This window comes from Podarcis erhardii (assembly GCF_964252035.2).
Source record: "Podarcis erhardii genome assembly, chromosome: 5".
NCBI lineage: Eukaryota > Metazoa > Chordata > Lepidosauria > Squamata > Lacertidae > Podarcis > Podarcis erhardii.
The window spans coordinates 35,805,043-35,820,206 of NC_138509.1; the positions used below are offsets into that span (position 1 = coordinate 35,805,043).

The 15,164-nt window shown below is 43.3% G+C and overlaps 1 protein-coding gene across 1 annotated transcript in view; it reads left to right on the plus strand.

Moving 5' to 3' along the window:
- Nucleotides 1-15,164, plus strand: part of LOC309342765 (uncharacterized protein) — a 72,865-nt gene that overhangs the window by 36,154 nt on the left and 21,547 nt on the right. Inside the window, exons 14-22 of the mRNA XM_081863592.1 lie at nt 1,125-1,234; nt 2,672-2,811; nt 5,744-5,890; nt 8,673-8,744; nt 9,174-9,239; nt 10,008-10,237; nt 11,499-11,655; nt 13,093-13,170; nt 14,166-14,357. Coding sequence (XP_081719718.1) covers nt 1,125-1,234; nt 2,672-2,811; nt 5,744-5,890; nt 8,673-8,744; nt 9,174-9,239; nt 10,008-10,237; nt 11,499-11,655; nt 13,093-13,170; nt 14,166-14,357 — 1,192 coding nt within the window. The remainder of the gene's footprint in view (nt 1-1,124; nt 1,235-2,671; nt 2,812-5,743; nt 5,891-8,672; nt 8,745-9,173; nt 9,240-10,007; nt 10,238-11,498; nt 11,656-13,092; nt 13,171-14,165; nt 14,358-15,164) is intronic.

Consider the following 15,164-nt stretch of genomic DNA (forward strand, 5'->3'; position numbering starts at 1 on the left):
TTGGCAGGAGCTGGGACTGAACACGGGAGCTCACCCTGTCGCAGGGATTTGAACCGCCACCTTCTGATCGGCAAGCCCTAGGCTCTGTGGTTTAGACCACAGCGCCACCCACATCCCAATTATGAAGGTAGGTAATATTAATGAAATTTCCAAGCATAGTCAAATCTCGATTTCCAAACACCTCCGTTTTGGAACATTTTGGCTCCTGAACACCGAAAACCTGAAAGTAAGCGTTCTGGTTTTTGAACTTTTTCATAAGCCAAACATCCGAGGCGGCTTCTGCTTGAGTGCAAGAAGCTCCTGCAGTCAATCTGAAGCCGCGCCTCGGTTGTAAAACATTTAGGAAGCCGAACGGGCTTCTGGAATGGATTACATTGTTGGAATGTATTTATTCTGATGGCATGGTTCATGGTTCAAGCAAACATGGTTCATTTACCTGAGTATTGTCTACACTGACTGGCAGTGACTGGGGATCTTCACACTCTACTGCCTTTTTCTATGTGTGATTCCCCTTCATGAGATTTTCGTGTGTGTGTGTGTGTGTGTGATTTTTAGTGATGTTCTGTTGCTGGAACCCATAGCTAAAAAAATTAAAGCGGAGAGTAGAGATGGTGGCTCCATCATCTCATTCCACACACACACATTTCAAACAAAACTTCCCAGAAGGCAACTGTAGGGAAATCAGGGGTGGTGCATCCCATTTCATCACTTGAAATGGGAAGTGGTGCCCCACTATGTACCCACTTCCATTGGCACCACCACCATGCGCCCACTTCCACTGGCACCACCTCTGCCCACCCTCCACACTCTCTTCACCACTGGAGGAGAAGCGGCATTGGCACTGGTTTATGGTGCAATCTCGCCAGATCTCTCATGCTCCATGAGATCTTACCATAAATGGGTGCCAATGCTGACACCACTTCTCCACCAGTGGTGGAGGTGGCAAGGTGTGAGGGGTACTTGCAAGGCTGCTGCCTCAGGGGCTTCCACCACCTGAGGCAGCTGCTTCACCTCACTTCATGAGTGGACCGGCCCAAATGTGAAATATTTGTGAGCTCATAGGAGTCACTAATTTTGCAATAAAATTTAAAAAGCCCAATCTTATTTCCCAATTACTATTTCAGTTTCCATGAAATGGGCATGTATGACCTTCCAGCAGTGATCAACTTTATTTTGAAGAAAACTGGGCAGAAGCAACTGTATTATGTAGGCTACTCTGAAGGTGCTAGCATTGGTATGTTAAAATTGAACAATCCCATCTCTTTCTCTCTTTCTCCCTTCTCTCCCCCCTCTCTCTGTTGCTCACTTTGTCCTGTGTTTTGCTGTTTTGGATTCTAGAGGAAGCTGTTCCACTATAAGCTGCTCATCCCCTTTTTCTGTGTTGGGAGTCAATCTTGCGCCAACCCTGGCACTGTTGTGTCTGCATTCCCTTTGTGACCTTGCTTGACTCCACTATGGAGTACATAGGGCTTTTCAGGAAAAGTGAGAAGACAGATAGATGATAGATAGGTAGATGATAGATAGGTAGATAGATAGATAGATGATAGATAGATAGATAGATAGATAGATAGATAGATAGATAGATAGATGGATGATAGATAGATAGAAAGATAGATAGAAAGAAAGAAAGAAAGAAAGAAAGAAAGAAAGAAAGAAAGAAAGAAAGAAAGAAAGAAAGAAAGAAAGATGATAGATAGATAGATAGATGATAGATAGATAGAGATATAGAGATATAGATATAGATATAGATATAGATATAGATATAGATATAGATATAGATATAGATATAGATATAGATATAGATATAGATATAGATATAGATATAGATATAGATATAGATATAGATATAGATAGATAGATGATAGAGATGGTAGATATAGATAGGGGACAGAAATCACCAGCCTGAACATAAGATACATCCAATGACCTGTCTTCAACTAGTCCTCTTGTCTCCACCACTCATCAGCTTCAAAAGAGGGGAGGAAAGAGGTTCTGAAGTTAGGTGATGGAACCTTAAAACGTGCCCCATCATCTACCATAAGAGCTCTGGCCCTGCTGCTTACGTACACCTAGAGTTCACAATTTCTCAGAGTGAGATTGATTTAAAGGCTTTTCGGTAACAAGAAAATGTGCTTGCACCATTTACCTTAGACTATCTTTCCATTGCGGTACAGTGGTGCCAGTTCTTAAATCAAGAAAGACCTACAGGATCTGAGTACAGAGTCTAGAACGGCTATGACTATGTAGTTTTTGGTAGCTCGCAGGGCAGAGTTCATCTGCTCATTCACCTGATGAGCATATAATTAAGAGGGAAACTTATTTCAAGAACAGAATAATCACATCCACTGCCTTTCTTTCCTGGCAAGTGGCTTCAAAGTTGCAGTGGTAGAGGTGGCACTTGGGTTTCTCCATCCTTGGTAGATCTATTGTTATCCCTCAATTTCCTCCCAGCAGCTCCAGTGATCATTTAGAATACATATGGGGAATCTGTAGCCCTCCAGATTGCTGTCAGACTCCAACTTCCATCAGCCCCAGTCAATAATATGAGGCTAGCCACAGGCTTTGCATCTCTGCTTTCAGGTCAAGGAATACCCTTTTGGTTAACTGGAGAATCACTTAACATGATTCTAAATGCTCACTGTGTTTTTTCTCCCTCCCTCTTTCTCCTTAGGCCTCATAGCATTTTCAGCCATACCAGAGCTGTCTCAAAAAATCAAAACATTCTTTGCCCTGGCTCCTGTGATTTCTCTTAGGTATGCAACAAGTCTTCCTTTCGAACTTGGTGTCTTCCTTCCTGAATATTCATCCAAGGTACTGGTCAATCACTATTTCATGACTGATGAAATCAAGAAATGCAAAGCTAATGGGTCCCTAAAAGTCACTTCTACCATAAATCCGTGACAAATATTTCTAGTTACTCATCTAGGTTACTGTGTGCAAGAAAATAAAGATTCTATAAACTGCATGTATCTATAGAAGAATATAGCAGACTACAATTTTTGCAGAAATGTTGTGTTCCCCTGAGATTATTCTGAATGCAGGGCAAGTTAGAAATATGCTAGATATAAGGTAAATTTGGTACACATGCAATTCATGCACTGCAAAATTTCATCTACAAAAAATGTGTTTGAGAACCAATCACATCAATTGGCTTTACTATTAATTTCAGTGAGCTGTCGATTGCACTGTCAATGAAACGAAGAAAGTAAACTAAAATAGAAAGAAACTAAAGTTTAAATAGATCAGCTCTTGGGGGGGGGATATGCATCTGTCAGGTGTGTCTGCTGCACACCCAGAAACGGATGGAGGAGAAATTGAATACAATTTGCATTTATAAGCAAATGTACCAAATATGCACTTTCAAAAACAATATACAATCAAATTCAGCATCCCGGGTCACAACAGTCGCTTAGGGGGTGGAAGGTTGCCACCTCTTACCTACATCATGCCGGCTGCATTGTTGTTGCTGGGGTTCTGCCCTCATGGGACAGCACCAGCCAATCAGTATGAGTGTGGCTGTGGGCGAGTTGACCACGGCGCAGCCAGCCGTTACCCTGTCTCTCGCTCCATCGCTGGATCACCTGACCCACTCACCCTCTTTTCATGCTAGACTCAGATATGACCTTGCGATGGACAATTGTCGGTTGCTATATTGTTGGGGCTGGGTAGGAATTTTTTCACTTGGCAAGTTGGCACCAGCCAATTGGTTTTCGCCCACCGAGTAGCAATCGTCACAAGTTTTCTGAGGTTAGGCATTGGGTGAGCATTTGTTTGGATGGAAGGGAGGTTGTAGCCTTCACCTGCCCCCCTCAGTAAGGTTATCATGTTAAAGGGATCCAGGGTGTGAATCCTGTTCAAAGCCTGGGTGTGGGCTAGGGCCATGTCACAGCCCTTACAGGGACCCCTCGGGCAGCAGCGGAGCAAGCTGATTGGGTGCCTGAGGTGGCTCGCGTGGGGGCGGAGCCAGCAGGGGCAGGACACTCTGTGGGGCCTCCAAGGAGTCTGACTACATCCTCCCCCTCAACCACCCTACAGCTGAGAGGGGAGGTGGCGGGCGGGCGCCCAAGCCACAGGGTCTCTCCCAGTCTTTTTCCACTGAGGGGGGTGACAAACTGCTGGGTGGCACTCACTGTGGGGCCTGCAGCACGCTGAGCCACGCATCTCAGAGACCCTGCACGCCAGTTTGTAACCCCCCTCAGTGGTGACACCCACTGCACTCACCTTGCGATGCCCCTGCCCTCGCGGTGCCCCTAATGGTGGTTTACCCTTAAGTGGACTCCCTGTAGGTGGGCAGGAATCAAGATATAGCCTGGTTTCACCCCAGGCCCTAAGCCAAACCACTCACATCTGTAACCAATTAAGTTGTGACCTATTTGAACCCATAAACCAATATATTTCGTTTCAGTGTGCTTTATTGTTCTCCTGGGCACTTTGTGGCTCAGGTGCCTTGGCACGCAATTGCTCATTTCTCAAAAATTCCTAATCTGAAGTAAAATGTGCAAATAAATGCGTACATTAATTAAAATAGCTTCTGGAATGCATTATAAAGGGAGAAATGCTATTTAAAAATTGTGTGTACTAGGCAAACTTACATACAAAAATGTGTGTATCTGGGAAATGGACAATGACAATTTTCATGTGGACTTTTTAAAAATAAAAATTGCAAACCAATGTGGAAATGTGAAAAACTGAAGTTAAGTGTGGGAAAATGAGAAACCGAGAGAAATGTAATTGTCAGATTCATCCATCCACACGTTTCCGAGCACAATTCAAAGTATTGGTGCTGAACTTTAAAGCCCTAAATGGCCTCGGTCCAGTATATCTGAAGGAGCGTCTCCACCCCCATTGTTCTGCCCATACACTGAGGTCCAGCGCCGAGGGCCTTCTGGTGGTTCCCTCTCTGCAAGAAGCCAAGTAACAGGGAACCAGGCAGAGGGCCTTCTCGGTGGTGGCACCCACCCTGTGGAATGCCCTGCCACCAGATGTCAAAGAGAAAAACAACTACCAGACTTTTAGAAGACATCTGAAGACATTTAGGGAAGCTTTTAATGTTTAACAGACTATTGTATTTTAATATTTTGTTGGAAACTGCCCAGAGTGGCTGGGGAAACCCAGCCAGATGGGCGGGGTATAAATAAATAAATTATTATTATTATTATTATTATTATTATTATTATTATTATTATTATTATTATTATTATCTCAACCTTCCTTTGCTAAGTAGATCAGTCAGATTATCCTTGCAAGCTTCCCTGCAATTAGAACCAGGCATGTTCAGCTGAATGGTCTTACAATCCCCTTTCAGCTTTCTCACTGAATGTAGCAGGGTTGGAGATGGAATAGGTGCCCCTGGTGCATGCGGGGACATTGGGGTCACAATATAGGTGCCCCCTCTCACTCTCCAATTTTAACCTTGTTGCAAACAGCAACAAGGAAATCTCTAGAGACACAGCTAATTCTGCAAACAAAAACAATTGAAGTTCAATATAAGCAACACATTTTGCGAGCCCACGTGCTAAACCCTGTCCCTGGAGCCTACCCCCCCCCAAAAAAAAAATGAGACATGACAACAGTGTATGGGTTTAAAATTAGGCCACAACTTTATTGAATTTCAGATGTAGGAACCTTGGCTTAGGCCTTGGAAGGGATCCCTCTCATACCCTACAGGGGCTGAGGATGTGCAGGGCAGTCAGACAAAAACAATTAAAGTTCAATATAAGTAACACCTTTTATATCTTTGCAGGGGCTGCTTGTCAGAGGAGAATTTTACCTGCCTTACAAGGCTTGGAAATACTTCATCAACACAATATGCAGTGTTTCACTACTGCATACAGGCTGTGCATATACCATTTTCCTTCCGGGTGGAATCAATTTTACAAATATAAATATGGTATGTAGACGTGTGAAGAAGTCACAGTAGCTAATTACTGGTTTGCTGAATTTTCATGAGGTTCCATTTTTCAGGGGTGAAAAGCCCCATGGAAAATTGCAAGGTCACTTAGAGGAAGACTGAAGTCAGGTATGCATGGAAAGCAAGTCTCACTGAGCAGAAGAGAACTTACTTCTGAGTAGATGTGCCTAGCATTGCCCTATTACAGCACACTCCTACACATGTCTATTCAGATGCAAGTCTCATTCAGTTCAATGGGATTTATTGTCATGGAAATGGGTGTAGCATTGCCGCCACTGACTTTTACTGGTTTGGGGGTTGGGGATGCACATGTCTGGAGCCCTGATATGATCTGATTTCACATCAGAAAGTGTTTTTTTAAAAAAACCAACCAACCAACCAACCAACCAAAACAAATATGCCTTCATTTCTACTATACTTCCAATGTTTTCTGGAATCGCTTGCCCAAATTTCACTTTGTAAAACGGCTCAAGTTCTTATTCTGGTCCCTTTTTCAATCAGATGTATCTTCCTAGTTCCCCACTACCACCACAAAGTGGTGCTATCCCAGGTGCTTATTTCTGTCTTTGCATGGACAGGCGGAGTCCCCAGATCCTGAGTGGTCCCCCCCCCCGTCATGTGGAATAACGACTCTAGACAACGTGCTATGGGATTAAATTGGCCACAACTTTATTAAATTTCAAATGTGGGTAGACCTTGGCTCAGGCATTGGGCGTTTTCCCTCCCCAGTCCCCAGCCGGGGACCTAGGGAGCATCAGGGTTATCCAGTGTGTGTGTGGGGGGGGGATGGGCCGGCTCTGGAGAACATATGTTCAAGCAGAGATAGCCGCCCCCGTTACGCCGCCGCAGGGGAGAGCAATGACGACCTTTCGGCGTACGGCCAAAGCCTCCCTTCAAAAACCCCTTTAACAGGGAACCCTGGTATCGCCGCCGCAAAGAGGAAGATGGACTAAAGGATTCCGCCCAAGGCCTGATACCGCCAAAGTTGTGACGTTTTGCTATGGGAAAGGCGAAACCTGCCAATGCAGGGAAATTCCTTTCCGGCCCTTTAACAGCGACCTTATCGTAGCAGCGCCCGCATACCTGTGGAGACAGGTTAACCTGCAAAACCTATGAAGAAAAGTTAACCTGCAAAAGAAGACATTAACTGAGGGTGGGTAGGGTGGGAGAAGCTCTGGAGCCAAGTGAGGATTACCAATTAAGATCCACCCTCTATTGTGTGGGCAGGTAATCCCTCCCCCTACCTGGCCTGGTTTCCCTGGCAACACTTCCCCCAGGTGGGATTGGACAGCTCACTGGGGTAGGCGGGGACCTCCAGGTATCCCACCTGAGGGAAGGCAAAGCCTATGTTGATGGGGCCACTCCAGATCCAGGGCTGCACGCGTCCACGCAAAGGGTGCCCCCCGTTTTTTAAGTGGGGAGCGGTCATTGGCACGCAAGAGAAGTAGATGGAGCAGCTGCCAACTGATATTTCCTGTGAAACAAGACCCGGGAAATTAGCATAAATAAAAGTAGAAATGTTCTGTACTGCAAAGAGGGGTGTGTGGGGTGTATAGGGAGGGGTAGTACCTTTGATGGGGGACATGTCATGTTCCTTCTGGGGTAGTTTGTCCACCTTTGTCCCTCCCCCCCCACCCTGCACTCAGCTCTTATTTGTGGCTCCTAGAAGCTGTCAGCTTTGCCAGTGGCCACACTCCAGGAACAGCTTCGACTGGCTGGTTAAACCAGCTGAAGGTAGTTGATGGGTCTCAAACTCTCAGTGGGTTAGGGGCTTCCCCTGCATGTGAGCGGACCAATAGTGGGTCCAACAGTCAAGAAGGTGTTTTTTTGCACATGCTCTAGAGAGAAGTGAGGGGCAGATGGGGCTCATCAACTTGGGAAAGTAGCCCCTCTAAGAAAAGGAAGACTCTGATCCTAAACTGCTGTTGCCATGTGGGATATCTTCAGAAGAAGAAAAGGCTGAGTAAGCCCTACACAAATCCGAAGACTGTTTGGATGGTGCCTTGTACACCTCCTTCCAGCAACTCCTGCAGCCAAACTGGTGCCAAATGCATTGCTCTGCTTTCCTTTGGACCACATCAGCCAGGCCGAGAGAGGGGTCTTGTTATTTGGGCAGCCTCTATGCACAATGGCCAGACTTGCACTCCAAGGAGGTGACTTTAGCAGTAGCTAATGCACTGCGGAGGTGCACTCTACCCGCTTCTCAAGACAAACAGATGCCAACAACTGCAAAGAAAACAAACATGGAGTGATCGCATACATTTGAAGCCATGCACGTCTGGTGTGTTTCACCCCAATTTTGTTCTACTTACTTTGGGATTCCTCATGGAGTTGGCATGCCTGCATCCTGTTTTCATAGTGGCCAACCTGATTCCTATAGGAAATCCGCAAGCAGGGTCTCAATCTCCCTAGTCCTTTTCCCCAGCAACTGCTACTCAGAGGTATATTGCCTCTGTCACTAGAGACATTACATAGCCATGTAGTTATGTCACCCATGAATTTGTATTAACCCCTTTTAAAGCCAATCTTGTTCTTGTAATGCAAGGGGGAGCATAATGTCCCTCTTCTCTCCATTCTTTGCAATGTATGCATATTTGTATACTTTCTAGCTCACCCTTTTTCTCAACTAAGCTGCCCCAGCAATTGTTGTAGCACTAATTTGTAGGGTAACTGATGTTTTTCTTCTTCTTTCCACTAGCTTTTCTGTTTTCTTTTCTTTCTTTCTTTTAAAAAAGTGTTGTTTTTCAAACTTTACTTGCAGAGTCGACTGGATGTATATGCAACTCACTTTCCAGATCGAACATCATCTAAAAACATTGTACACTGGAAACAGGTAGAGAGTTTTACACTTTGAAGAATAGAGTTCTATGCTTGCATGTACACTCAAAATCACAAATTCATATAGGTTTCATATAACACTAAACTTTCAAAGCTCACACCTAAGAATTACGGAAGAGTTAGTACACTTAACATTCCCTGGGAAGTCGCTACAAAAATTAAGCCATTTTATGTTTGTACTGTTGTTCTAATAGGAGTTTAAATCCTGGTTTTCTTTATGTAGACAGAGCTGACAAGTCTTTGCTAATGAGGATATATATATATATATATATATATATATATATATATATATCCCTGTAAACCTCTTTGTAAGCTGCCTTAATTTCCACAATATTGTAGATTTAGTTTTCTCAATGGCAGGGTTTTCACAATCCTCAGTAATATGTATCATATAATATCTATGGCTTTCCTATTATTTTGATAGGTAAGAGAATCGGGAATATTCAGGTGTTTTGACTACGGGCATGAGAATCAGGCAATATATAACCAGGTAAGAGAGAGCAATTTTTTTTTAACAGTGAAAATAGAACTCTGCATCAAGGACACTTATTTAGATTGGGTCTGAAATGAGACTTGTTGTGTACCAGCACAACCCAGATAATATTAACCATTTAGATTTCTTCCCAGGTGAAAGCTCAATTATTTTATTCATTTATTGATATACATCCCACCTTTTCTCGGCAGAGTTCAAGGCAGCACACATGGTTCTTCTCCTCCCCATTATTCCCCTATGTGGAAGCCTAGAGTGATTGTGACTGATCCAGGGTCACTCCATGAACATCATGAATGAGTGGAGATGTAAACTTTGGTCTCCAAGTCCTAGTTCAACAATCTAACCACAATAATGCAATAGCTCTGAGTTAATGTGAATATGATCCCTAAAGGTGCTTTCCTCCACAAGCTGAGAGCATGGTGGGCACAGGAATGTGTGTATTGGCCCCTCCTTCAACCCCACCCTTCTGCTGGATCCAACCTCAGACCACACATTTGGCCAAAGTCTGAAGGGAGGGCCTGGATGTATGTAGTTGTGTGATTGTGGTTTCTGTCACATGCCTAGAAGCTTAGAAATATGTGAGCTCCAACCCTATTCAAAGCATGTTAGAAGACCATGAGTGTTCCAGTCAGAATCAAGAAAAACCCATCCTTCATATAATCCTGTGAACAGGCCACAGGCAGTCTGAATTGTGTCAAGATGCTGTCACTAAGAGCACTTGTGTGTTTATGGGTGTTTAATGATCCTCTGTCTTTTACTTTCCAGAGCTTTCCTCCTGAATATAAAATAGAGGACATGACTGTGCCAACTGCAGTGTGGTTTGGGGGGAATGACATAATTGCAACCCCAGGAGATATAGACTTCTTACTTCCTCGTATCACTAACCTGATTTACTATGAAAATATATCACACTGGAACCACTGGGATTTTCTCTGGGGCCTCAGTGCCCCCAGGCTCCTGTACAGCAAAATCATAGAGTTGATGGGGAAGTCTCTGTAAATAAATACTTTGCTAAGATGGATTCAACTTCATTTCCTTTATTGACACATCTTTCTTTAACACCTGTCACAACAAACCCTGTGCAGTAAGCTATGCTGGTGTGGAAAGCCTTTCTAGTATTTAAAGGTGCTTCATTTTTTCCCCTGGATCATGTCCATTGTTTTGGTCACATTTGCCCCATACATTTGAAGCACTATGATACCGTTTTAACAGTTATCATTTCCCCAAAGAATGCTGGGAAGTGTAGTTTCTTAAGGGTGCTGAGAGTTGCTAAGAAAGCCCTGTTCCTCTCACAGAGCTACAGTTGTCAGAGTAGCTTAACAATCAATCCCTCTTCCCAGGGAAAGTTTAATGTGTTATTATGTTTTTATATATGTTGGAAGATGCCCAGAGTGCCTGGGGCAACACAATCAGATGGGTGGGGTATAAATAATAAAATTTTTATTATAATTATCATGTAATAGCATTTCATTGAAGAAATGTTGGCGGATATGTTAAAGCTTTCTTGCATTCATGCACACTTGCAAAACCTGTCCTAACTGGTTTCTCAAGCAAGGTGTTTTAGTGAATTGAGAAGTTCTGTAGGTCCGTATAGTTAAAGCCATGGTTTTCCCAGTAGTGATGTATGGAAGTGAGAGCTGGACCATAAAGAAGGCTGATCGCTGAAGAATTGATGCTTTTGAATTATGGTGCTGGAGGAGACTCTTGAGAGTCCCATGGACTGCAAGAAGATCAAACCTATCCATTCTTAAGGAAATCAGCCCTGAGTGCTCACTGGAAGGACAGATCCTGAAGCTGAGACTCCGACACTTTGGCCACCTCATGAGAAGAGAAGACTCCCTGGAAAAGACCCTGATGTTGGGAAAGATGGAGGGCACAAGGAGAAGGGGACGACAGAGGACGAGATGGTTGGATAGTGTTCTCGAAGCTACCAACATGAGTTTGACCAAACTGCGGGAGGCAGTGGAAGACAGGAGTGCCTGGCGTGCTCTGGTCCATGGGGTCACGAAGAGTGGGACACGACTAAACAACAACAACAACATGTATGTGACAGTGTCTGTGTATGAACGACACTCAAATGAATCTCATCCTAGGTTTGGTTTAATCTCACTTATGAGCAACACCATCACTTTTGGATGGAGTTCCTCAGGGATCCATTTCCAAGCCTCTCTCACTAGTTTCCATTTCAGTAGGATCCATATCCTGGTGGCACCCAGCTTTCTCTTCAGAAATCTTCATCTCCATCCGGTCTTGCAGCTCCTGCTGCCTGCAGCAACATTCGGCTTGGATGTTTCATCACCATTTAAAACTCAGCACAACACAGAGCAAACTTCTCATCTATCCTTCCAAATCTTTGCCTCCTCACAGAAGACATGGTAACACAGAAATGGGCTTTTTCACTGCTGGTGCCAGTGTTGTGGAATTCCCTCCTGGCTAAAATACAAGAGGCCCAATCTGTGTTGGTATTCCATTGGATCATGTAAACACACCTGTTAAGGCAGGCATTCTCCTGAAATGAACTCCTGATTTTATTGTATTAGTTTTATGCTATGTGAGTGTGTGTATATATATATATATTCTAATTAAGGGTGCCTTAATGCCCCAATGGATTGCCCATTGTTTCGTTTAATTATGCACTGATTTTGCAGTTGCAAACCACTTAGAAACTATTTGCTAAATAAACAAATAAAATATTGCTCATTTTCATTCATGGACAGTGTCTCCATCCACCTTATTGAATTAGGAGCATTGTGATGCATCCTTCCTTCTCTTTTTCTTGCCATATTTGATCCTGAAACAAATTGTTTGACAACTCTGGTTCACATGTTTCTGCACAGGTGAGCCTAGTAGTCATCTTACGACTTTGACTACAGCAACCTCTCTTTCCTGTCCTTCTGTTATGGCTCAGGCCTCTATCCTGACTACGGCCATTAAAACCATCAATGCCATGATCATCAGAGAATGTGACAGACACCCTTAGATCCTAATGTGAACTTCCTGTTTGCTCATACTCCTAAGCCCTTTTCAGGCATTCCTATGAAGCATGAATCAGATGTGCCCCTGTCATTGCCACAAGAGCAGATGCCACAAGGTGAGAGGGCAAATAGGTAGGAATGGAGGGTGATGAAGGCAGTTTGAGGCCGGCTAGTCACTTTTGAATATTACTGAGCAGGACCCAGGAAATATCATCTTTCCTGCAGCCCCAACCTATGTACCCTACAAATCTGCTGCAGAAGGTTGGGTGGAGATTTTGAGGGTTCACAGGAAGAAGAGGGGAATGGCAAATCACTCCCTCAGGAATGCAGGCTGCACAGTGATGGGTGCAACCAAGTTCCGTTAAAAACACATCTCAATTTTAAAACTTAAACTTTTAAAATAACAAAATTTAAAACGAAAAGGGTGGGATGGTAAGTGTTTTATGAGCATTACATGTAACGTCATAGTTTATATGAAGGAAGAAATTCCTAGAAAATAAAAGACAGTGAATCATATTTTTTTGGGGGGGGAATACTACACATTGTTCTTAACGACAGCACCTTGACACAATTTAGACCATCTAGGGGCTTTTCGCAGGCTTATATGGAGGGTGTTTTCCCCCTTCTTTTTAACTAGAAGACTTGTGGTTCGCTAAGAGGCTTTAGCTAGGGGTAGTGAATCCTCTGAGGCTCTCCTCAGATTAGCTCCTGCAAGGATTCCAGCTTCTCTCTTTTTTATGCTTTTGTCTCCGTGTGCTGCAAAGTTAACTCTCACCACTCCACTCTCTGCTGCTGGACTTCTCCCTTCCCATATGCTGCTGTTGAGTCTTCTCTGCTTGACTCCCACCACTACTTTTATCTTCATTGCCCTCCAGCTGACTGTGGCGCCCAGCTTGGGTGCAGTTGGACTTTATCCCCATCCTGGCTCCACCCCTCAGCTTGATCCTGATAGGGTAATTTCAAACTTCATGAAGGTGGCCAGTCAGGAAGATGTTCCAGTGGCCAGCCACCATGATGAAGTCATTTCACGCTCTTGGGGGAGGAAGGGAGGGGCTTTTTCACAGGGCCACAAGCGCTGTCCACATAAGTGACCATTTTCCACCCAAAGCCCAATAAAAAGTACATTAATTTACACCCGTTTGAATGGTTTTAATAGTTTTTAGGGTTTGTAGGTATGGTTTTCATTTTAAAAATATTTTGTATTTTTTATATTATAGCTTATTTTTTATATATATTGTTGCAGGAATGTTAAAAGGAACTGCACAGTAAAATGAAGGGTGGCTTAAAAACTATTGGCATAGGCATTGCATAATAAAGTTTATTAAGCAAATCACTTTAAGGTCATGGATCGTCTATTCAGGATTCATTTCCATAACATTAACTCCACTGTTTCTGAATATTTGTGCATGATATCCCTCATTAGTAAATTGGGAGAACATAGATGTGCATCAAGTCCTTTTCAGGGAAGAAAAAGCAAATTGCACACTTTCCCATGGGATGGAATGATCACAATTTCCCAAAAAGCCCTGTGGGTGCATTGTCTGTATTCACTGGGTGTTTCCCGTGGAACTTATTAAAACATAATAATTTTTAATAATAATTTATTAATTATACTCCTCCCATCTGGCTGGGTTTCCGAAGCCACTCAAGGCCTATAAACCAAGTTCCATTCAAGACCTATGAATCAAGAAGCTGCCTACAATATTAGTGCTACGCGAGTCTTTACAATAAACAAAACAATCGTGGAATCAAATAGTCTCTTGTGAAACACACAAAAGGAATCTCTGTGGCAATTGGTAGTGGTGGTGTTGTTTACGGAGGCATCATCTGAAGATCCTGCTCCTGTCTAAACAGAGCAAGATGACTCTGGAAGGTAATATATTTACTTATTCTATGTTTTAGGGGTTCAGGATATCAGTAAGCAAAACTCTTGTCTTCAATATATTAGGCTCTCATCAAAGATGTTCATAGCCTTGACAGTAAAGGAATTATTCATCAGTTCCAAGAAACAGTTAATATGTTTGATGTTGGTCTTTCCTTGCTATACCCAAAGGAGACAGAATTAAATGGAATGCAGGAAGGCTACGTTAACTTGGCTTCTCTGTACTGTGCTCAGAGCTCAGAAAGTAATAGAAGACAAGTAAAATATGCTGTGGCTAGCATTTAAATACATATATATATATCTTAAAGCAGTGGGCAACCTGTGGTCATCTGGATGTTGTTGGACTCTGGCTCCCATCAGCCCCAGCCAGCATGGCCAATGGTGGGAACCAGCAATGGTGGGAACCAGTGGAAACCAGCAGTAGAGAGCTAACACTTAACCATCTCTGACAAGGTGAAGATAGCTCTAGAAACTATAAACAATGCAGATAGTGTGAGTTGTGCTTCGTCTATTCACACTTCTTGTCTGCTTCCACAGTCTTCCATATATCTTTATGTTTTGTAAGGAACTATGAAGATAAGAATCCTGTGGAGGACTGGAATTTTCAGGGTTGTTTTTTAACAATGTAAAAAATAGATGCAGACATTGTCTATATTGTATAGTTTGCAACATAATTAGTACTATGCATATGCTAACAAGGTCTAACTGGTTTGACATGTGATCTTGAGGGAAATAACTCTTACTATATTTATATGCATTTATAGCCTAGTTATCACCATATGGTTTCCAGGCAGGTTACAAACACGTAAAATATGGTCTGCTGTTTTCTTCCATGGGAGAATTTTCACCTTGTGTCATGGTCTTTATAAATGCATGACCTACTCATTCAGAACCTTCTACAGAAAGCCAGTTCCTATTTGCACTAGTGTAAATAATCCACTCTTGAGCTGTCTCTGGCAGTTTGAATCCCCACGACGGGGTGAGCTCCCGTTGCTCCGTCCCTGCTCCTGCCAACCTAGCCGTTTGAAAGCACATCAAAGTGCAAGTAGATAAATAGGTACCGCT